Below are 25,806 nucleotides of genomic sequence, written 5' to 3' on the forward strand. Positions count from 1 at the left end.
TATTCTGTCAGAAACTTTCTCCATTTTACCGGCCCATCTCAAATCTAGATATCTTTATGTTCAACGCCCTCAAAAAAAGTTTCTTTTGGATATTTTTTTTTTGTAGGCATTTCAAACAATATATCTTAAATGAGCTCTCCTCTCCTCCCCATCAGTAACACCCAGCCTTCCTTCAAATGCTTTCCATGTCGTTGTGATGGCAAAACATCCTCCTAGTTCCCCCAAAAGATGATGTGTGTTCTTGACTTCCTTTTCATTCTCTAACACATTTACCTGTTCACCAGGTGCTGATGAGTTGCTTTGAAAAATACTTCTTAGATTGATTCTTCCCATCGTCATCATTATTGTCTTTATTTTAATGGATTTCAACATTTTTTTTCACAACTGTAGTGATTTCCAAATATGTTTCCTCAATTCCAGTCGAGATTTTATTTCCAATATGTACTTACGATTAGAAAGGTGAATTTTTAGCACAGGATAATAGTGGAAAGAATGCAAGCTTTAGTGTTAGACAGATAGGAGAAGGATGAACTTTTTTTCCACTCAAAATCTTACAAAATCTGTCTCTACATACCTAGCAGCAAGACTTTTGCTAACCCCCCTCCCCCCTCCATGTGTGCCTTCTGCATTACCTAACATGGTACCTTTCTCTTAACCTGATGTTCTCATGTCATTGTGCATGTTAATCCTCTTCCTTCAAGGACCCTCCGTGAATCTTACATACTTCCAAAAACCTTACTTTAAACCTTTCCTGACTCCCAGAGAGCAACAGGCATGCCTCTGCTCCCAATGTACCCCATCCCTATCTTGGTTACAGCATTGCCCCATGTTTACCTTTGCTATTAGACAATGGGATTCTTGGGAACAGTGTTTATGTTAGAACAGCAGGTGTATGGAATATTGTATGGGACTCAGTCGAGTGAATGAATAGAAAAATGAACAATTGCTTACCTGAGTGAGGTACTTCACAAAGATGATACTTACATAGAAAAAGTAATAATTTTTATCTGGCATGACTTAATTTGTTTTAGTTGACACAATCAATCTCAAGTTTTCAAGTGTCCTATAGTCACTGATTTGCCTTCTAACAAAGTAAAAACATAGTGATTAAATAATTATCACATAACATTTTGAAGGAAAACATCTGAATGCATTGCTTTTACCATAAAAATCTGTGTAAAATATGTTCACATTAGAAAATGGCACATTAATCTAATAGAATACACACAAAAGCAATTATGTTAGAAATTTAGAATAAAACTGAAGTACTGAATCAAAATATATCTTACAAATTTGAGATTGAGTTCATTAGCCAGTTAAAATAAACTTAATCAAGCTTGACATTTTATCTTCTTATTGTCTTGTCATATTTTCCCTCAAATTAAATTGATGTATGAAGTAGTATTTTCTCATTTTCTGAAAATTCGAAAATAGAGTCAAACTGTTCTGTTCTCTTCAGTCATTCAGTCATTTATGCTGGGTTTTAATCTATTAACTATGTTGCGCCACACAAAAAAAAAGCTTAGGACTACATGATAATATTGCATCACATAGTGTAATCATTACTGGGTATGAACTAGTTTGGCTCAATACAACATTCTTCATGTCAATTATAAGCTTGCAAAGTTTTTCATTATATGTTACTCCAGTTCTACTTAGAATAAAGTGGAACATTTTTATTGAGTGCTTTCAAGAACATTTCTTGCTTTTCTTCCAAAAATTGACCTTCTGCTCTCTCCCAAACTGCTGTTCTGCAACCTTTTAATACACCTATTTTCTTTCTTATGACATACAGATTGAGCTGAAGAGTGGAATATTGAGCTTCCAGTTAAATACCAGTATAGCCTTTATGCAAGTGGATCTATGGCTGGGACTGTCCTATTGTGATGGGAAGTGGAATAAAGTAATTATTAAAAAGGAAGGTTGCAGCATATCAGCAAGCATGAATGAACTGACAGAGCATGCATCAGAGTCCAGAGCCCAGCCACTAGTGGTGAATTCACCTGTCTATGTGGGAGGAATCCCACAGGAGCTTCAGAACTCTTATAAACACTTGACTTTGGAACAAGGTAAACTCCATCTGGAGGAATTCACAAATCAGTACAGCCCTGGTCCTATCAGGTTTTTGTGGTTCTGTGTTTCAAGAAGTAGCAATAGAATCAGGCTAAAAGTAACACCCTCCTTCTTTTTGGAGAATTTTAAACACTAAAAAACAACCACAGAATGCTTCTTCAAATAGTTTTGTATGTTGCCCTTAAGAGTATGCCATTATGCCATTTATAATCAAAATATTTATTCCAACATGTCCTCCGCAAATATAATTTATATATATGATACATGTAAATGTATTTATATGTTTTCCATGAAAACACATGTGGTTCTGGTTCTTTTGGATACTAATCATTATCTGTACTTACAGATTAAAAAAACAAATTAGGTTGGTGTGCACAACTAGGAAAAATGGCAACTAAATTCATTGTTTTTGTTTTTCTGACATAAGTGCTAATTTTCTCCATGATTTTTTGATAGAGCTTTCATGCAGAAAAAGCACATGAATAGGTGGGTTTGGTTGAATTTCAAACATACTTATGAAAAACATATACATTGTTGGTTATTAATAACTATCAGTGAAAGGAAAAATGCATTGCATTACTTATGACTAAATTTCTTAACTCATAGAAGTTTGAATGTAATCACAGAAACTGTTAATTTTTAAGAAAAGCTAACCATATCTAAGTGCATTTTGTGTGATAGGCATGAGAGCTCTATATGTGAGTGTGTGAGTCAACTGTTCACATCAGGCTTATGAGTTAGGCTTTATTATTCATATCCCCATTTTACAGATGGGGAGACTGAAGAGCACAGAGGAAAGTAACTTGCCCAAGGTCACACAGCTAGTAAGCAGATAGCAAGACAGTAAGCCTGTCTCAGGCAGCCTGGTGTCAAAATCCACTCTCCTCATTACAGTCAAACGCTCTCTTTATGGGCATTAGCCAATGCTCCTTCTCTATAAGTGAAGAAAACACAGTAACTTCCAGCAGGCTCCCATGCAGAAAATGTTCTCTACATATTTCAAAATCTATGTACCATGAATGGTTAAAATTTCCATGAAGCAGTCTTTGCCTATTTGGTAAGTACATAAAGATTTAAATACCTTTGAACAGAAAATATATGGCAAGCTCTAAGGAGACTTTTAGAAGGGTAGTAGTAAGGAGTTAATGAATAACCGGGGTGTAAGACAGTAATGACATTTTCAAGGCACTTAAGATGTAATAGCGGCTAAAAATATTACATTCATATAAGAGCTTCTCCAGGTTTTCAGGATTCTGAGATTGGAAGGAACTTGAAAACCCTTTGTATAAGTGAGATTACTTGATCCTGTTTACATCTAGGGAAAAACAAAACCTAAAAGCAAAACCCCTGCATATACAGCCTCTGCTTTCAAGTTATACCTAAAACCATTACTACTGATGGTCCTAGAGACGCAGCTAAAACTGGAATTGTAAGATGGTAGTGACAAGTTTAAAACATCAACACAGACCCACAGGGAATGATTTTACCTACTATCACTATAACTAAGTCTATGATACTGAAAGATATTTTGTTTGTGGGAAGTACTAAATTTTTATCATTGCAGAATCATCCATATCTGTGGTTCTCAAACCGCTGATAAAATATCTTGAAGTATGGTAGCTGGAACGTGATAAGAAGTCAAAGTTAGCCATTGTTTAACTATTCAAGATACACTGGTATAACCTGGAAGAGTTATTAAAAATGCAGATTCTATGACCCCCATCTCCAAGGAATCTGACTCAGATGCTTTGAGAGACACTGATCTATAGAAGTAACTGCATGTTTTATGCAATGATCAGGAAGAATATTCACAATACAGAGGTGCAGTATGCATGTAGTCAGTTGCAATTAAAATGAATCCTGTTCACTTAATGCATTTCTTTCAATCTACTATCCATAGTCTTAAAAACTTTCTTCTTCCTTTTCTAAGCTTCTTAATTAGCACCCTTTTTTTTTAGAGGCTCTATTTTGTGGTCATATTAGTGCTCATTTTTCTTTTCCATTAATATTGTAATCACCCTTTGAATCAAATGCAAAATTAATTTTCTTCTTTGTTTTGGAAACTGGTCAACATAATTTGCTATAGATGTGCCATGTCAGATATAAGAGTTTATTTCATAGAACTGTCCCTTAGGACAATTATTGATGTCTAGGTTGGACATGTCTGGGCCATGGCGTATGGTATCACAGGCTATGCTCCACCCCAAGTCCCCAAGAGAGAGGGAGGGAGTGGGAACTGGAACCCAGCTGGCCTGTGGAACCAAGTGACCCTGTGCAGGACTGCCTCCCCTAGAAAAGGGGAGCTGTTTTTCTCATTTGTCAGCCTAGAGCTCTGAACAACCTTTAAGTTATTTAGATGCCTGGGGTTGGGGGTGGGTGTGGTATGGGTGAGGGGAGCAAGAAAAGGAGAAGTCTCCACTCCTCTCACAAGCATACCCTTTCTTCTTTTCTTATCCCCATATCCCATTCAAATGTTGAAGGTGGAGAGTGTTTCTGGTGGTGCAGAGTTGAAACAATGGTGGGAACTTCAGTTGATCAAATTCTCTGGTCTGGTCGCACTAGAAGGGCACCTCAATAAGGACCCTGCACTAGAGCTCAGCAGCTCTGCCTCTGAGGCCTGATGCTGGAGGACCATTTCCTTAGGAGGATTAGTACTTACAAACTTCATTTTATAACTCTCTGGAAGTTTCTCTTTATCTCCAAAATAAAGGAAGACTATCTCTGTGTCCTTTCCCAAATATTAAATTCCATCTTGTGAATTACTTTTTATGAGTGCTCTCTTTTGTTAAATTTTTAAATTTTAAAAATTGTAATGAAATATACATAACACAAAATTGATCATTTTACCATTTTAAGGTGCACAGCTCAGTGGCATCAAATACATCCACATTGTGGTGCCGTCACCATCATCCATCTCCAGAACTCTTTTCATCTTGCAAAACTGAAACTGTGACATTTCTTAGAACAGCGCTTACATGTTTGCTAAAGCTGCCTTTCCACAGTTTATATTTTGTTGGTAGAGAAATTAGGGTACAGAAAAGTTAGGTAAGTCACCTATGTGCCATCGGAAAGTTACTTCTGGTAAAGAAATTAGAATTTTTAGCTTCTGAATTTTCCAGCAAACGCCTTTATATCGAGCCTTATTGCTTTCAATTCAATTCACCCGACATATTGAATGTCTACTGTGTGTTTAAGATAGACTAGCGGTATTGATCAGTGGGCCTGCAGGAATGTGAATAATAGCAAATGGCATTTAAAGGGAAATAGGCTGCAACCGAATGTGTTAAGACATAATGAGACATCGTGTCAGTCCTGAAGAGAACAGTATGGTCATTGTTACTATTAACTTATTTTGCTGTTAAGCATTGTATTATGTTTTATTTCCATTTCCTGCTGATGTGCTTTAATCTTGAAAAGAGCAAATCTTGTGTTGAGGGCATTTCAAACTGACAATGTTTTGTTCAGGAAGAATGTGTGCACGTGTGTGTGCATGTGTGTGCTGCAGCAACCTCAAACTCAGTCCTGATTGTCCCTATTCTGTGCACTTTCCTGAGCAGAGTCAAACTTCATTGAGCTGATCTCTGTTCACACAAAGTAGCATATAATTCAAAGCAACTGCTATTCCCTGGCTGACTGGATGCCTTTTTTTTATTCTCTAACAAAAAAAATAGCAAGTATTCCAAATTTATTTCATCCATTTCTCTGTTAAACTTCTCAGAACTGTACTGCGTGGTGGTCGTTCTAAGGTCTCCGGTGTAGAATACACATTCTGTGAAACCTCATGGAGTTGTATTGCCAAAGCTTAATGTTGGCTCCTGTCACTCTAGTGTGAGCTCATGACCGTTTTGTATACTCAGGATCATGGAACTCAGTGAATATCGTAGAGTGCAAGGACAGCTCTTCCATATGCTAATTTAATTGGGACTAAATTATATACCTCTGAAATGATTATTATGCAATTCATGGCAATGTCTTAGGATTCTAATATATTTTGAAACTATATTCTCTCTTCTGCTATCCTGCATAATATCCTCAAAGTGTATTTTTTTCCCAATTAGCTTGTTGAATAATCATGCTAATTCAAATATTTTGGGGGACACTTAACAAATACTGATTTATACAGTAACTTAATTTTACAGAATTGAGAAACATGTGGATACTCACCTTCTACCAAAATGTGTAATTGCCTAAATTTTATCATGAGAAGAAACATGATTTTTAAAAGGTTGGCCTAAAAAGGTAAAAGAAATGTTTCTTGGTACCAAAAGTTGAATTATAATTATCTGCATGTATGTTTTCAAAATAACAGAAATAGAAATTGTGTGTGTGTCACAACTTAGCTTGGTAAAAAGCAAGAGATAGCATAAAGGATTTCTAAAACAATATTTGAAAGTTTAACAATTGTATCTAACCACCCACCACTTCCCCCAAAATGAAATACTGCAGAAAACAAAAATGATTGGTAATTAATGACTCAAGCCCTTTATGTGATATAATCCTTTACTATTTGCTAGGTTTCGGTGGCTGCATGAAGGATGTTAAATTTACACGGGGTGCTGTCGTTAACTTGGCATCTGTGTCCAGCAGTGCTGTCAGAGTCAATCTGGATGGATGCCTATCAAGTGACAGCGCTGTTAACTGCAGGGGAAATGACTCCATCCTGGTTTACCAGGGAAAAGAGCAAAGTATTTATGAGAGTGGTCTCCAGCCTTTTACAGGTAACGTGGAGGTACTCTAAATTAAACGTTACATGCCTCCTATTCATCCCCTTTTCCCTCCCTGTCAGCCCACTGTTAGTCTATACAAGTGATATTTTAATCTTTTTACTTCTTATTTCCATTGAAGAATATCTGTATCGAGTGATAGCCTCACATGAAGGAGGTTCAGTATGTAGTGATTGGAGTCGGGGACGTACAACAGGAGCAGGTAAATATGATTTATCTTAAAATGTATATATGCATACACATCCTTGTGCTTGTGCATGTAAAGAAAATGAAAGACCATTTCCCCAAAGTAGTAGTATTTTTGTAATCTTGTGACAGAGCATGTGTTGGTTTGAAAGTGTATCTGTCAATGGCTAAAACACTTAGTAGATCAGTGCTTTTGATTGTTCAAGAATTTACTAAATATTTGCTCAGGCTTGCTTCTTCCTTCTTCAGATGCAGAAGAAAAGAAGTTCAGATTGTTTTAAGGATTGACTAGGCCTCCCCTACCATAATATGCCTAAGGATAGGAAACTTTACAGACAGCATATATCCCAACAAGCTGAGGCCAGAGGTCAGGGTTACCATTGGTTGTGCGGTACCCTCTTGACTCTGACCTGCAGAGAGCACATTTGAAACCTGCACCTGGTTGGAAGCTGATGTGTCTGTTATATCATCATCATAGATGTTTGCCATGGTGTTGACTGTTCATCTTAGAATGAATCTCCTAGGACAGAAATTACTGATTGGCTTAATTTTTTTGAGTTGGAAGGGAAACAGCAAGGAGATAGAAGACATTAGATTTAATCTCAGACAACTGACTTCTAAGCGTTTTGTACTTCTGACTGTGGTCACAAAGTCTTTTCACATACTACCATCACAGCAAGCCATTGACCACAAAGAGTTTCACGAATCAGTAGCAGTCTACCATTTTGGGTCAAATATTGTCAAAAAGACAAACACATCTCCAAATGATTGCCACTTATGTCTCTGGAAGGAAATTTATCCAGCAAGTAACAATTTGGCTAAAGACGTGTTTTTCACCAAGATATTTTCTTATGCTTATTATCAACAATGTTCTACAACCCCAGGTATCCTTTGAGGAATCTTCTTACTCTAAAAGACAATTTAAATACTGAGATAGGCTACTAAAAACAATTTTGAAGTCTCTCTGTCTACATATTTTCCAAAACAAACAAACAAACAATAACAACAAGAAAAACTTGACACTTTTCTGGGATGATTTAAATTATCATCTATGTATAAGCAAGATAATGAGCTGAATGATCTTAAAATCCTTTTCAACTTCAGAGCTAGGAGAGAGCTTCAGTATAAAATATTTATTAGTTTATGTACATGTTCTCTGCCCCTATTGCACACTCCCCTTCTTTATTAAATATACTATAAAGCCTGCTTTGAGTCTAATTCACAATGTAAATAGGTGTCTAGTAATTGCATACCTTACATAGCTTAATAGTCCCCATATTGAGTACCAACGGGGAAGTATGCAAATAGAGCTCGGAATTTATAGCAATGATCTGACCACAAAGTCTTATGCCATAAATTCATATTTACAATCTGACCACAACACTGAGCAGCTACATGCTCCCAAGGCTTGAAGAATAATTGCACTATTTAATTATTTTTGAGTCAGTTTTGCTCTGTCCCTTATGAGAAGACCATCTGTCAGACAGTACTGTACTTTGCCCTGTACCACATTTCAGAACTAATAAAATCAGCATTACTCCCGTTGTCCCTTTACTTGCAGCTGATGGTATGGTCTCTGTGTTTTCTGTAGGCACCTGTGGTTTTAACTGCACAGAGAGTGGTTCTCCTCCTCTGTGTTTCCTCTCGTCCTTTATCTTCACTTTGTTTCCCTTAAACCTGTCCTATTTTATTGGTCTGAACAGTAAAGTTGCAGAGGAAGGATATTTGATGTGGGAAAACCAGAGTGATCCTCCATCGACAGGGCTCAGGGGTCCAGGAGCAGTTAGAGCAGGTCTCTTCATCCATCATTCTGCCACGGAGTTCCTTGGGCTCTTTCTTTGTGTCCCCAGTGCAGTCAGCTGTGATGAAGTTGTGACTGATCAGAACCGTAGAAATATCTAATAAATAGTTAAAGGTTATGGATTTTTAAAATTAGGGAACTTAGCTTGTAAATGACATTTTGCAGTTCCTTTAAACTTCCTCATTTTGCATTATTCCTTTAAGATACTCTGAAGAAAATCACTCTGAAAATGATTTTGTAGAATCTCAAGGGCACCAGCTTTCCTACCCCGCCAAAATGCAATTAGGAATGTATCCTGTATATCATATCTGGTAAAACTTTGCTTTTTTAAAGTTAATTTTAAAAACAATTGATTTTGGAAAATAGGACCAGACATTCAAGCACAACACAATCACATTTGTGATATTTTTTTGGCTAATACATTGGAGATATAAAAGTGTCAAACCACTATGTATAATAACAGTCTAATTATCTTGCTTCAAAGGGGTACATCATTATACTGCTGGAACTTGTTATCTGCCTACCATCCACCTCCTTCTTTATGAGTCATGTTTAAACATGTCGGATACATTAAATGTTTTTGGAAAACCTGGACTAGTCTTGAAAGAACGTTATGTCAATGGAGTTTTGATGGTTTTGAAATATCGCTTAAACTGAATAGCTCAAGATGTGCAGTCATATTAAATCAATGCTGAAAAGTTACAACTCTAATAAATTGTATTTATGCTAATGGTTGAGTCTGATTTACTGCGGCCATTAAAAGTGAAGAAAAGGGGCAATAGTCTTTTCAGAACTGCCATTTTCTCTATTTTCTCTTTTATTCTTTCACCAGCTCCACAAAGTGTGCCCACTCCCTCAAGGGTCCGCAGCATAAACGGATATAGCATTGAGGTGACCTGGGACGAACCTGTTGTGGTTAGAGGTGTAATCGAGAAGTACATCCTGAAAGCCTACAGTGAGGACAACGCCCGTCCACCCCGCATGCCCTTTGCCAGTGCGGAGGTTGTCAATAGCAGCACCCTCGCAGGTAAAGGTGATTCCTTAACGGAGTAGATCTTACTAATTTCCTTTTTGTTTTGATTTTAAATAAAAATGTTCTGCAAGCATATTTTTTCAAACACATGAAATATACATATATTGTGCCTAATGAAAGACAACAACTATCTAACGTGGTGGAAACCTGCGTCTACCTAGAATGAAAAGGATAGTTCTACAATATACCTGGGCTCTCCTGGATAGCCTCCATCTCCGCACTCCGTAGACATCTTCTGGGGATCCTGTTATGTGCATACAGGACCAGCTTACCTATTTCACTGTGCAAAACTTTACTCCTTGGGACTAGCCCAAGTTCACACTGCCATTATTTATTGTAAAATTGCTGATTAAATCTAATTATCTCAAGGTGGAGGAGTATTAGAGCCCCAACAGTTTGACTGGCAAATAAGTGAATTGATTTCTCACAGTGTGGCATGCCATGCTGAATGATTAGAGTGAAATATTCTCATACACACCATTTACATGTATCACACACAAATTTGTGAAGATGGAGGAAGACAGTATTTTTTTTTCAGTTTTGTTAAATGTTAAAAGCACACTTAAATGGAAAGTAGAATTTAAGCCTTTGACCAAAATATAAAATAAAATAAAATGCATAAAATTTGATAGAAAAAATTTTTCCTCTCAAAAAATTTTATAGCTTGAACAATCATATGGGTATTAGGATAGGTTTACATATCTTTTCAAAATATCTAGTGCTCAATACTTCCTTCTAGATTCCTTAGAATCTATACCCCAAATGTACAACCAATTTTTAACAACAACAAAAAAATTCACACCCTGCACTACATTCTTCCCTATTTTACCTACTTGATAAAAATCCAACCTAATTAAGTCCACAGCTTGCCTTTTCCCAGGTTGCATATGATAGCCAAGTGGGCCAGAAAATATCAAGCAGTTTATCACTAAATATTCTCAATCCCCTGTTTCAAATGGGCACTCAGTAATGACACCAATCCTACCATATTGCTGTAATAAGCTTCTTCTCCCATTCTCCTCATTAAATATTTTATATTTTTCCAAAACTATCCAAATGTTAACCTCACTTCTTCATTCCACTCGGCTGACATATTTTAGATCAAATTAGACACCACAGAAGAAACCGAATCTATTATATAGGATTTCTGTTACTTACTTACTTCTAAAAGTATATTTTAATTACATTTCTCTGCCTGATGGGTTTATTAGGGATTAAGTGTATTAATATATGTTACAACACTTAAAACTATTGCAGGAATACAGTATTTGCTATCATTTTATTTTCATTCTTATTTTTTACTATTCTCCCTTTTTTTTCCCTCCTGTTTTTACAGTGCTTTCCTTATCCTATCAAAAATGAAATCTTCACAAATCCTCTGGACCCCAGCTCTTTCTGTCTTTCAGAAATGTTACTGATAGCTTATGTTCTTCGTATTTGTATTGTTAACTCTCTCTCTCTACTGTTGTAGAGTATAGCCCCAGGACCAGCATTAAAAGCTTCACCTGGGAACTTGTTATTAATGCAAATTCTCCAGCCCACCCCACCCTTTCTGAATCAGAAGCTCTGGATGTAGCTCAGCAACCCTTGTTTTAACAAGCCCTCAGTTGATGGTGATGCATGCCAAAGTCTGAGAACCATTGCCCTGGTGGACTCTCCACAGAATCATTCATATTCTGTCTATTATTTCCCACTGTTAGACACAAACTAACCCAAACCAGGCACAAACAATCTTCCTTTTACCTAAATTCTCCTTTACCTATTGCTCCCTCTCTTTTCCCCAGACCTCCTCCTGGCCAAAGGTATCCAGGCACACTGACCCCATTTCTCAGGCTATCTGGCTTCTGCTCAGCTATTTTTGCTAAGAACACCAACAACTGCCATGTTTACACGTGCAAAACCACTTTACAGTCCTCATCCTCACCACTCGACAGCCCTCTACACAGTAAATTTTTGCCATTTCTGAAACTATTTCTTCATTTCTATGGCTCTTCTGGTTACCCTTGATTCTTGGGGGCCCCCTTTTCTCAAAGTCCTTTGCTCACTCCTTGTAAAGCTCTACTCTACATTTTGGAGAGTCTGTCTTCTCTCTCTCTCTCTCCTGTTCTTTTATTACTACAGTCTTGCTCCAGAAACCTCATCAATTCCTATACCATTAGTTACCACATAGATGTTGTCGAATTCTAGTGCACATCCCCCCAGACACCCAAATATTGGCATCCACAGGCATTTGGACACAGTGACATTTCCAGTTGGATGTCTCCCATCCTCTGAACTTACCATATCCACACCCGAACTCTTGCCCCTCCTGCATTCCCGGTATCAATGAACACCACCTTCAGCCACCAGGTTAATCAAGCTTGAGAGTCATTCTCGACTTTCTACCTTTTCCTTCATATTTCATATCCATATTTCTTGATCCATTTTCCAAAGTATGTGTAAGTTCATCCATATCTCCCCTTATCTACCAGCCACGCCAAACCACTACCATCTTTTCCTGGACGACAGCACCACACTTCTTTTTCACAGCTCTTCTTTGCTCGCCTGGCCGTGAGTTCATCCTATGCAGCAATTGAGATGATCCTTTTCTCCACACAATCTTTCAATGACTTTCCACTGCCTGGCCCCCATCACATTTTGTTTCATCTGCCCTCATTTTCTGGATTTCCAACTTTTACTATTGTAATGAATATGATTTTTTAAAAAATCTGTATGTAAATCTTTGGGGAGAGTCCTGACAATAATCATGGGATAAACCCCTAGAAGTGAAAAAACTGGGTCAATGGCTCTTAAAACATTGTACAGTCTTGGACAATGAAGTCAGACACTGAAACAAATCTCTGCTGCATAATGTCCCTGAGATTTGGGGACATCCTTCTGGATCTTTCTTTAATGTCTTAACATATTAAATGGGAGAATAGTATTTACCTCAGAAGAATATTAAAAATATTGTGATATGACATTCCAGCTCTAACACTTTTCAACTGTGTAACTTGGACAACTCAGTTAACCTCTGTATGCTTCAGATTCCCTCTAGTTAAATGAGAAAGAAATGTACCTACCTACCTACCTACCTCATAGGGTAGCTGTGAAGGTTAAATGAATTACGTATGTGTAAAGCATATAGCACAGTGCCTTGACATGGAATGCACTGCATAAATGTTAACTGTCAGATGGCTGTAAAGTGTGTAATACACTGCTTAACATATTATAATTTCTCAGCAAAAGGATAGTAATTTTTATACTGCCAAATACTTGCCCCAAAGACTGTACAAATTATGCTTCTACCAGCAAGCAGCATGCAAGATAGCACATTTAATTTCATTCTAGTAAACACCAATTTTTACAGTAAAACAAAACCTTTGCAAATATCTCAGAATATTGTTTTAATATGTATGTATTTGATTACTAGAGACGTTAAGTTACTATTGATCTTAAAAGTAATCCCCCTTTAGCATTCCTGAGATGACTTTTGTTGAGATTTTAGTATTTAAATTAATGTTGGTTGTTAGAGCCATATCTGCTTGAATGAAATAACGCTGGTACTGGATATCCAAGGCAATTTTCCTTTCTTGGTTGATAAAGGGTTCTTTACCAATTAAGTTAAATGTTATCAGAAATTTGTTGATTTCTAGGGGGGAGGGGATGAGTGAGAGGTTGGTTAATGGATACAAAATTACAGCTAGATGGGAGGAATAAGACTGAGTGTTCTATAACACTGTAGGGTGACTATTATTAAGAATAATTTATTGTATACTTTCAAGTAGCTAGAAGAGAGGATTTTGAATGTTCACCACACAAAGAAATGATAAACGTTTGAGGTGATGGATATGATTGCCCAAATTTGATCATTGCACATTGTATACATGTATCAAAATATCACACAGTGCCCTATTTAAAATTAAAAGAAAATGCAGGGTTTTTAAATTTTTTGTTGTTGTTGTATTATGTAATGAACTCTTTTATCCTTCCAATTTGTATCTGTCTTCAGCTTGGAAAATTTGCTATTGTGTATATGATCATTACTTTTGGTGAGAAATAGCAGTTTTCAGTATTATATATTTCTTCCCAGGTTGTCCTCCTTATTTTACTAGTCTGGAACACAGCTTGCAGAGTCAAATTGATCTTTGTTCAAAACCCACCTATGCCACTTTTTAGCTGTGTGATCTCAGGTCAATTTAAAAACGTATCCCTGTATTGAAGTTTCCTCACATGGAAATTGGGGATAAAAGCCCTCTTTATATTATAAAATTGTGAAGACAGAAATGAATTACCCATGTAAAATATTGTGCTCAGAAACAGATACACAGTAAATGTCCAATGGATTATAGTTATCATTATAATCTCTGAAGTATATTTTCTGAATTCTAGTTTATTGCTTCATAATTGTTTCCCTTTTAATTTTCTGATTTTTGCACTGTTGATTCTGCTCATTGAACCTAAGGTGATTTTTAATACTTCTATTTCAGTCTTTTCTGTGATTTGCATTCATTCCTCATGTCGTCCAGCTCACTGTGATTTCTGCCAGCCTCTCAATACTTTGTTTTCATCTCTGTCTTTGTTGTTACCACTCACCTTCAGTCTCTTGTTTAATAGGTTCCAAGTTCTTTTAGATCTGATTAATAGCATGCAACTGATGATTTTTAAATTTTATAGATTTCCTGAATTCAATCCTCTCTAGAACATGATAATCTTCTGTAATTTGAGGGCTATGTTCTTATTCTCCTTTGGAATTACAAGTTTTCCATCAGCTAAATGCATGTTCCAACCTCACTTCCAAAGTTCAGTCACCCTATCCCTAAACTTAGCTTCACACTGGGTGTTTGGGCCGGAAAATTAAATCATTTTCAAATCGTTTTACTGGGCAGCTAATTGCTGTTAATAAAAGTCTTCCCTGGGATGACAACAGGGTCAGTTGAGGTACATTTGCTTTAGCCTCCCAGCAATCCTTCAGTACCAGCTCCTTTCTTTTCAGGGTTTGGTAAAGCAGGTGTGATGAGAACTCGCCAGCATTTTGCACCAGCTCGAGACTAGATGTGACTGGGATTCTCCTTCTAGGAATCCATTTGTCTTTACCTGGTGTCCTTCCAGGCATTTCTAAACCTTTGGTCATTCATTGGGATTCTTATAAGGTAGTAGTTCCAAACCATTGGTGCACACTGAATCACCTGAGGAGCTTTAAAAAATACTGGCGCCCATGTACCCCACCTGCAAGAAGTCTGATTTGATTGGTCTGGAATGTAGACTGGTCGTCAGTATTTTTATTTATTTATTTTTTATTGGTTCTGAATATTCATGAGATACAAAGCTGACAATCAGCTTTGTATCAGTATTTTTAAAGGATCCCAGGTAATTCTGTTATACAGCCAGCACTGGGGACACTATTCAAAGGAGGATTGTGACACCAGTGATCAAGTTTCAATTTTATCCAGAAATTCTTATAACTTCCACCTTCCAACTGGAACTCAAAAATGTGGTATGAGAAAAGATAATGTATATATGAAAATAATAAAATATTAAAAGTAAGTAGATGACATTCTCATAGGTACATTTTAGGATAACAAAGATCAAGTGGAGTGATTATTAAAAAGTGGAAAATTATAGTAGACTTACAAAGAGCAGCAAGCAAAAGAAAAGAAAATGATTAAAAATGACTGTCGACTAAGAGAACTGGAAGAATAGAATAGTGGAACAGAACATTTACCATTCATGAATTTAGTTATAAGAGGAGTAAATGAGATAAATCCCAATAGCAAAGGAGAGTCCAAGGGTTAACAGCCCCGCTCAGGAGCAAATGGGCCCCTTTGGGCCACAGGGTCTAAACTCTGTGCCCTCCCAGGGCCAGGGTTCATAGCAAGGAGTTCTTGAAAGTTCATTTCCTCAGCTGGAGCCTCAGGGTAGAAAGCCCTGCAGATATCACTCCTGTGTGTCTTAGACTTGTTGCAAAGGGCTCCAATTAACTCTGCTCTAGCTTTTGCTGGTTTTCCCTCCAGTCCTGTTAACATGCAAAGCTGCCGCCCAGAGAGATGGTCCTGGCATTTCCTCTCCAACTGAGGGCGACTCAGAAAATGACTTTACAATTTGATTTAAAATTATGTCAAGAATGAGTGGATTCAAGAATTTGCACATATACAATTATTTTCTCTTTAAGATGTTTAAACATATAAACTTAATTATCAGCATAATTAGCGTAGCACCTGGCAAAGTGCTAGGGATATAATTGGTATGCGGAAAATATTTTGTCTATTTTATTGTTGTGTTACATTGAGCTAAAGTCTAGGAGTTATATTCCTTCCCAAAATAAAATAATAAATAATAATAATAAATATTATTTATTTTTATCAGATGAACCAATAGCAATCTTTTAGATGACTCAAATAAATCTACATCTATGTAGAAGAATAAAAGACATTTTAATTTATAATGAACCTCTAAAACTGGTTCAATTCTCATATACAAGTGTACTTCAAAAATTTCATGGAAAGATTCATATTACCTTTCAATTCTATTTTTCCACAAACTTTTTGAAGTACCCTCGTACAGTGAATCTTAATCTTTTACCTGAAGAAAGTACATTACATATTGAAAATATCTGTCTCTAATTCTTCTCTCTTCCATGGCTATTAGTAATAATTAATGATTCTCAATTCTATTGATCATAAGTCAAGATTCCCAGATTGCTCATAAAATGCCAAATTTGGGGCCCCTCACGTGAGATTCTGTATATCTGGGTTAGGGTTTAGAAATCTGCATTTCACCCAGTACTACAGTTGGTTCTTGTGCAGAAGGTTCATGGACCACATGTTGAAAAACAGTGGTGTAGAGGAAGGGTAGGTGAGGTGGGGTCCTTCTCACCTCATAGGCTTGAATTTATCCCTGCTTTGTTCCTACCCATTGTTCCAACTCTTTTAGCTTTGCTGCCAGAAAAATGAAGAAATAGAGGCAGTGTGAATAGAGCTTCTGAATGTCAAGGGCAGTGCTTCTGAAAGTTTCTAGTGGAAAGGAAGTGGGAATTACCTGGGGACCTTGGTAAAGTGCAGATTCTGATTCACTAGATCTGGGGGTATGGTGTGAGATTCTGCATTTCTAACCACCAGTCCTCCCTACCCGCTGTGATGTCCAGTAGAAAGGCAAGGAGCTCACTATTTATATGGGAAATGGGAAAAAAAAGGGGGGGGGGAGAAAAAAAAAGAGGAAAAAAGAAAGAGAAAACAAAAACCTAAGTTCTAAATTGATGCCCTGGATGTCCAGAGAAAAGAGACCAGTTCTATTGAATGTGTGGAATATGAAGGCATGAAGAAAAAAGTGAAAAAAAACCCTTTAACGTAATGTTACAGGCCAAAGATGCTATCCAGTTCTGAAACTGTCAATACCTGTTAGCTAGAAAGAATGTGCAAATAATTTTAGGGTTTCCCAACCATTGGCAAAGAAGTGAAACTCATTGATGGGGCACCTCCAAAGAGAATGAAGGATCGAGAGCCTAGAAAATCACTGATTCATGAAGAGTTACAGGCATACACAGAACCAAATGTGCTGTACTTTATGGGCCATAGAAGGAGTTGTCAAGGGGATTTTAAATCATAAGTGATTTTTGCCATATGCCTGACTTTGGGACTTAAACCCAGCTATGAGTGCATGAACAAGATGCTACTCTGTATGTGTATGTATACGTCTGTGCACATATACACATATACATACCTAGGTGATTATCATACATACCTGCGAAGTCTGTAGAGAGATGGCTGTAAGTCAACACCATGTTTTTTTTTCTATTCAGCTGAAAATTCTTACTCTACAGTTGTTAAAACTGCCTGTGGGTGTGCTTTGCACACCATGTTATTTCTTCCTTAGACAGTAATCTCCTGGAGGACAAGGATCGTGTTTCATATTTGTTTTAAGTGTTCTTCAGTATCTTGCTCAAGGTAGATGACCAGTACAATTTTCTCGAAGGAATGAATGAAGGAATGGATAAATACGCAAATTCAGTTTTCTGCTACTAATCCTGTAGTTAATGTAATGTTAATACTGTTTTATCATGCAAGGTGGATTGAGTATTGAACTACTAGTGCTTACCAAAGTCTTATCAGTGCTATAGTTCTCTAATTTTATGAAATAATGTACAGAACTATCATAACTTGAACATATATTTGGAACTTAATGAATATTTTCCCAACCGGAAAAAAAAAAAATGTTGGTAGGGTGAATAAAATCTAAAGATTGGTTCAGAAACTTACACCTCACAATGGAAATCAAGCTCTGTATATCTGCAATTGAAAATAATGAAAGTCAATACTGCTGCAATGCTGGTAATTACACAGAGCAGAAAATATTTATGTATTTATAAAAAATAATCTATTATGTTCCAGGCTAGTGCTAGATCCTACCTTTGCAATCTGCTTTTATGTACCACTGAAATATAGCCCTCACACTCTCTTTGAAGTATAATATGAAGAAGAAAAATGAAGGTTTTATGGGGGAGAACTAATAGAGATGGACTTATTATTTTTAATTAGTTTCACTTGATAAACAGAGAATCCAAAATAACATAACAGTGACTTAAACAAGATGAAGTTTTTCTCTCTCTGGTAATAAATGTCCACAGTTAGTCAATGCAGAGGTGGCATGTTCCTAGCACCAGGGACTCTGCACTTCATCTTTTTTTTTTTTTTTTTTTTTTTTTCTCTTTTTCGTGACCGGCACTCAGCCAGTGAGTGCACTGGCCATTCCTATATAGGATCCGAACCCGCGGCGGGAGCGTCGCCGCGCTCCCAGCGCTGCACTCTCCCGAGTGCGCCACGGCCTCATGGTCCAGTATGGCTGCTTGAGCTCAGCCGTCCAGTCTGTCTTCCATCCAGCAGGAAGGTGAAATGGTTAAAGAAGGATATGCACATTTGCTTTAAAGGCATATTTTAGAAGTTGTTCCTCCAACTTTGGTTACATTCTACGGTCAGAACTTAGTCAAACAACTGTACCTAGCTGCAGAGAATGTTAGGAAATGTTTCTCTTATTCAAAGTGGGCCATGTGCCCAGCTAAAATATCTTTTTATCTCACTGAGGAAGAACAGTATAATATATAACAAGAAGACAATTAGTGGTCTCTGCCACAATAGGCAAACATCAGAAGAAATGAAAAAAATTTATTTTGATGGTATTTTTAAAAGATGAATTTTGAGGAAGGCTTTGCCAATTTTTATAGTATTCCATAAATTAATATTCTGTATTTGTAGCTTGTTACAAACTATTTCTTTAAATGTAAATCTTGAAGGAAATTTGTCTGAAAAACTTCACAGGACAAAACTATGGCCTATGACATAAATAGCAAAAATAGAAATGATGAAATGTTCCTGCTTAGCTAATGTAGAAGAATTTCATTAGGTAATGCTGTGTTGATGAGTTAATATAGCTTTGTCTAACTCTCCTGAATACATAATAATGTGTCAAAACTACTTGTACGTTGTGAAATCTTCAGAGAAGAGTTGTTTTTTTCTTACAAGTTATTCATTTTATTTTATGCGTAAGAATTTGCTATGCAGGATTTGGATTGCTTTTTGCTAGTGTATTGAACCATGGTTAAAAATGATGTTAATATATAAATTTTTCTGTATACTGATAGTCAACTAGGCATGTCCATAATGCTTATAATATTCAATACAAATACTTCAAGGTTATTGATCAGATTTGATAAAGAAAAAGAAAAGTCACCCTGAATTTTCTGTTTTCTACCTTTTATGATCATTTTGTATTTGTATTATATTTGGAAAATCAAAAGACGGTGTGTGTATGAATGTGTGTGTGTGGATGGAGAAATAAAAGTCCAATGTTGTACTCAATAATACATACACACATGTACACACACACACATACACATATAGAGTTTCTTATGAATCAGTTGTTTCATAAAGAAATATAGGCCTACACACTTGCTCATTTTGGGGACAAGCATGCTACTTTCTGTATATAGACAGTAAGTTTTATTAATATATTTGAACCTTTTTACACATTTTAAGGTGCATTTTAAATAAAGCATTGCTATAAAAAATCATGCTATTATTTTTAGTAACCTTTCTTCAGCACTTTTTTTTTCTTCTTGTAGAACTAGGGCTTAAAGCAAATGGGAAGAGCAACAATGTTGGAGTCAGAAAACATAGGTTCTAATCTCGGCTCTGCTGCTTTTGAGCTGTATAGACTTGAGCACCATATTTTACACTATGTCCAAGAGCAGCCCTTCTGTGCAATGGGATAATACTGTCAGAGGCTTTTAGCAGGGGACCTAGGACACTGGTCAATGGAGGATGACTTTTATTTCTTTTTCTTTTCTTTTTCTCCTGTCTCCTGGCCTGCTTCCCTGCTTAGTCGGGTCCAGTATTCTGCTGGGGAGTTCTAGTAATTTCAGTGTCAGCCCTTAATGTAAGATACAGAGTTAACACAAGTGCATGGCTTCAAACTCATTGCAGAATTAGAATGAAAGTGACAGAGACTCTGTAGTTCTTACCGCAAAGGCATTGCTTAAAAATTCCAGGTTAGATGTAAGCCTGCTGAAAGAACCTTAACTAAATAATTCTTTGAGGTCAATTAAAATCACTCTTTAACCATTCTTTAAGACTGGGATTAGGCCCTTTATTAAAAAAAAAAAAAAAGAAAGAAAGAAAAAAATTCATTTTGGTTCCTATTTTGAAGCATCAAAATCTGCATAGTCTTTGATCCACAGTGTATGAGTTTCTGCGCTCCCTCAAAGGTGTTTTAGACAAGGTCAGAGAGTCCATTTGAAGGAAATTAAATGTAAGAAATATTAGTTTTTAAAGTTTCCAAAGGATTACCTTAGGTTTGGATTAAGCTTGTTTTCCATGTCATCTTTTGGGTAAAATGGAAATTGGCTTTCATTTTAAAAGTATTAGAGAAACTTATTTTTATTTAAAATATTTCCAGGCCGAGCCCGTGGCGCACTTGGTAGAGTGCTGCGCTGGGAGCGCGGCGACGCTCCTGCCGTGGGTTCGGATCCTATATAGGACTGACCGGTGCACTCACTGGCTGAGTGCCGGTCACGAAAAAACGACTAAAAAAAAAAATAAATAAATAAAATATTTCCAAAAACACAACAACAACAAAAAAAATCCCACCTTCCTAGGCTACCAAGAACCAGACGAGGAGCATCCTGGGTGTGTTTCCAGATCTCTATTAGACCGTTACATTTTCATCCATATTTAACAAATGTCATTATTCAGTTTCATGGGGTCACTGTGTCAAAATGTCTGTGTTAGAACTTTAATTTATTTTCAGAGGTTCCTTTAAGTGGGCAGAAAGCATGGCATGTTGGATTGATTAACTCTCTTTAATCCATCCACTGGGTTGGTCTAGGGTATATACTTAAAAATTAGAATTTATCAGCATTGCAGCAGAATCCTGAGCCAGAAAAGTCTCTTCTGCTCTCTTTCCCTTGCCCGTTTTCTTTTAAAACGTGGGTTCTTCCATTACGTCTCCAGGTAGCGGTGGCAGCTCTGCCTGTGTGGTATCCCTTACCAGATGGCCCTCTTAATAAATGCCTTGCTCTTGCCCACCCTCACTTTCTTGATCCAAATGTGAAATGCCAGCAAATAAATAAGAGCATTGTACTCTGATGAGTCCTCTTGAGATGGAGGAAAGCTTTGGGGAGAGGAAGCTAGAAACAGCTTTTCTGTTTGCTGTGACTGCTCCTAAATTACTAGCCAGTAGGTAGAAGACAACGTCTAAATACTACAGAATTTAAAAGTAAAGAGAAAAGAGGGAGAGAAAGAGGACAAACTATCATATTATTTGAAATGCCTTTGCTAACATGAAAATACTCTTGAATGATTGGAGTGCATTTGAAATACCGTGCGTTCTCTCTGCAAGGGGACCGCTGACTTTGGACTCGGGTAGACAATCGCCCTGTGCAGATTTCACCGCAGACTAAAGTGCAAGGGAAATGAGTGGGTAATGAGTGCAGAGCAGCCAGTTCTTTAATTGAATTAAAAGCTGGGTGACATCAATGCAGACACCTGTCCAATTACAGGCAGGCCAAGGTGTTTACCATTGCTGTACAAGCGATTCGGAGATGACAGGAATCTTTCCGCCCACAGATTAACATAATGAAGGAGAACAGATCACGGTGGATGGCGGCCAGACACCTAGGCTGGCAGCCGGGGGTGTGGGTGGGGGCAGGAGGCGTCTGCTGAGGTGTGTAAATAGATGGCGGAGCCCTTTTTTCTTCTCCAGAATGTTTGGCTCAAAAAAAAAAAAAAAAAAAAAAGCCATTTTGCTTTGTGTCTCAGGCTCGGTTTGCAGGCAGAGCATTTATATTCGCCTCTGAAACGTGAGGTTAGAGCAGAGGAAAGAAAGGGTTGGCGATAATAATCCATCAGCCAAAGGAAACAGTGTCTGTCTGTCACTTCGGTGGCTCCCGGGAAGGGTGCGGCGGGGTGGGGGAGGCGGGGAGGGGGCTCTGCTGGGGGGGATGGGTGGGGGATAGAGAGCGGGGCTGGGGTGGAAAGTCTCCGTCTGTCCATCAGCCATCAGGTGCCCACTTTTGGAAAACAGCACGGGTAGAGGAGTGAAAGGCTATACTCTCTGCGTTCCAAGAATTCCCCAAGCAATTGTGAAGGACTTCTAAATCGCAGCCCCTCCAGGCTAAGGCGCCTCCCCCTGCTGGGTGGTCACCTGCAGAGCACAGGGCATGGAGCCTACGCAGCGGGCTGGTGACTCCCTGCAGCGGTGGGTTCCCTCCCCTTAAATCAAGTCCCCACTCCTGCTCTTTCAGTTTGGGCTTTCTGCACCCACGGTGGCCCACAGGACTGCAATTCAGAGGGAATCTACTTACTTGACTTTAAAATCCCTTGGTGTGTCATGTCAGGATTTCTCAATGTTAAGCATTAATGCAAAATGCATTATCGCTTAGCAGTGAGAGTTATGGACCTGCTGGTGCCAATGATTTTAATCCAGATACCAACGCTTCTGTGTTTCATGGGATACTAACACTTTTAAGACATCGATAATGCTTACTTTATGCTTATTGAATGTTTTTTCAGCTTGGCCCCTTCCATTATCAAGAGGGACTGGCAGGTTTCCTGACATGGTTGGGACCATTTTCTGATTTCACAGAGTTTGGAGGCTAAAAGGGAGTTTGAAAGGTCATCTGGCCTGCGTTGTGATAGGGACACTGTCAAATTAAAGGAAAAAACTTCTCTGTGATGTCTTCCAAGCAAGGAGATTCACATCCAAGCCAATCTTAACATGCTCTCTGTCAGGATATACTTTTTTAGTATAAACACCCCAAGTGTCATAAAGAGATATGTCACCCCATTTTCTCGTATCGGGGTTTTTGTGGACCCATTTTTCTGTTTAGGATTCCTTTGTAAATATGTCATAGTGCATATTTCTCAGTATTCTTTTAGATAGAATACTGAAACATACTTTCAATGATTATCTTATTTTATGCTTCTCTTTAATTAAATACACCTCCCATCATCTGGGCTGGGAAATCTGGATCTTATAAATACTCTTGTCCACTTGGCATATTTGCATGTATTCTGCTTTATGTGTTAATCTATGTACTACTGTTTTCATTAGGGTCCTTCTAGCTCTAATATTTTCTTATATGAGAAGCCTTGTAAAGATCAGTCATATTCTATAGCACCTTTCCCAGAGGTATATCAGAGAAAATTTGATAAATACTTTTTGACGATGATATATTATCATAGTAGCACTATTTTACTTTCTGGAGAGTATATAATCTAAGTGAGACTTAAAGCAAGGCCATTAGGATAATCACTCAATGATCTCAAAGGATATATCCAAGAATAGCTACCTTACTTAGGTTTGTAGAGAAATACTTAATCTCTTTCTTTCATGATAACACGAATTTTTTAAACACCAGCTTTAATCATCTTAGTAAACTCTCCATACTGAAAATCAAAGTTGATAAACCACATGTGCCAGGCAATAGGATGACTTTGTCCTCTTTCTGATTTAGTGAAGACTGCTGGGTTGGCTAGCCCCTTCGCTTCTCCTAACCCTTAATTGTAACCTGACAAGAGGAGAGAACACACTGCTCTTCTTACTGAAGTAGACAATACTAACCTGTATTTAGGGAAAATTATTCAGATGGTTTCACAAACTTTGTCTCTGAGACACAACATGATGAGCAAGGTCCATACTGGAAATAGGAAAGAAATGCCACTCCAGCCTCAGAAAGGACAGCACATTTTTTGAAAGTGTGACTTAAAACCATCCACCTGGGACCCAAAGTTGGCAAGAACCGAAACATCAGCTTTCTTCTTTTTTTCTGTTTTCTGTTCTGCAGCTCTCATTTCTCAATGTTTATTATTGTTTCGCCTGGCTTGAAATGGGAAATGTGAGCACTTTGATAAATGGCCTCAAAGATGATCTAGTTTCTCTTCAGCATGTTTCGCGAAGAATCTCAGGATTTTTCTATGGAATACAATACAATTTGGTAAACTTCACTACCAAAGCACAAACCTAAAGAAAACAAGTTAGCTGAGAATGGTTTTGCCTTTTTAAAAAAGACCCTTAAGATAAGGGTGTGGAGGGAATTAGCAAAGGAATTTCATGATACACATAAGCACGTAAAACAGCTCCTTTAGTGAAGGCAAGAGAGTCTAAATAAAACATGGGAGATCATTTGGTAAGTGTGAACTCAGTATCTGGTTTGAGGTGATCCTTCTTAAATTTTACATTAATATCTTTCCTGTAGGTTAATATAACAGTGGTAATCCCAGCATCACACTTCAGTTATGATTTGGAAAGAATGTCTCAGAATAAAGCACATTGTGAGGCCAGACTACAAAATTGCAAAATAACAGAACTGCTTTTAAGTTTCTTCAGGATAATATTACCTGGATGTATGACACATCTCCGTGCTGAGGATGTCTGTATACAACCATCGTGTCTTTTTGGACACAATTTTCTTATGCCTCAGCGACATCACACCCATCTGTGAAAGGCATGCTTTTTCACGTGTGCCAGTGAAAACCAACCTCATATCCCAACATATTTTTCTTGCTAACATTAGGATTAAAAATTTCATTCGCTAGGGGCTGATTCATTTCTCATTAGTGTGGCACTATACTACTTCAGACATGCAAGTTGTCCTATTTAGAATCTTACATGAGATTCCAACTTGGCAATAGAAAACTGGAACATATTTTATGATGATACCTTACTTTTGAGCCCGGAATTTGGGGATCATGGCAGAGGCATTAAGAAATGGGAAAATGAAGATTACAAAATAGTCTGGGAGTGGAGCATGTTGAATGTGAAATATCAGTGGGACATCCAGGCAGGGATAGATGGCCTGCAGGTATAAATCCAGAACCAGAGCTCAGGAGAGAGGTGGAGTCTGTAGATACCACTGTGGTTATGAGAGGTGGGGCTTGATAAGCTGACAAAGGCAAGTGCTCAGAAAAGTAAGGAAGCCTAAGGACCCAACCTGGTGAAACAAAAGCTATTTAAGGCACTTGAGCAGGTCAAAGAAAGAAAGGAGCTCTCAGTAGTTCAGAAGAACTTGAAAATGCTATGGCACAGAAGGAAGCTGAGGGATGCCAAAGTCCCGTACACACAGGAGGAGGATCAAAGAAGGGTTACTTGATTTGGTATTTAAGGGATCACTAGTGATCTTCAAAGATAAAGATCATTTAGTAGTGTCTGGATGCAGGAGCTGGCTTGCAATAGCAGCATAACTTGGACTGACCTAGAGATGTGCTGGAGCTCTCTACTTACGTACCGTGTGTTGCATATTCTATAATCCCAAACTCACTTAATCTTATACTAACCCTTTGAGGTAAGTACTGTTTTATCCCCATCTCACAGATGAGGCCTGTAAGACCTCTCCTTCAAGAGAGGGGCTATTATTTTCTGTTCACAGTTGAGCAAACTAAGGCACAGAGGTCTGAATGACTTGCCCAAGCCCAGATAGCCCATCAGCAGCAGAACTGGTGTCTGAACCCAGGCCACTTGGT

At 37.7% G+C, this 25,806-nt stretch overlaps 1 protein-coding gene across 1 annotated transcript in view; it reads left to right on the forward strand.

Annotated features, from left to right (window-relative positions):
* USH2A (usherin) overlaps nucleotides 1–25,806 on the forward strand; it is a 763,885-nt gene that overhangs the window by 323,287 nt on the left and 414,792 nt on the right. The window contains exons 26-29 of the mRNA XM_063114845.1: nucleotides 1,796–2,069; nucleotides 6,588–6,791; nucleotides 6,919–6,999; nucleotides 9,617–9,811. Coding sequence (XP_062970915.1) covers nucleotides 1,796–2,069; nucleotides 6,588–6,791; nucleotides 6,919–6,999; nucleotides 9,617–9,811 — 754 coding nt within the window. The remainder of the gene's footprint in view (nucleotides 1–1,795; nucleotides 2,070–6,587; nucleotides 6,792–6,918; nucleotides 7,000–9,616; nucleotides 9,812–25,806) is intronic.

Source organism: Cynocephalus volans, chromosome 11 (assembly GCF_027409185.1).
Source record: "Cynocephalus volans isolate mCynVol1 chromosome 11, mCynVol1.pri, whole genome shotgun sequence".
Classification (NCBI taxonomy): domain Eukaryota; kingdom Metazoa; phylum Chordata; class Mammalia; order Dermoptera; family Cynocephalidae; genus Cynocephalus; species Cynocephalus volans.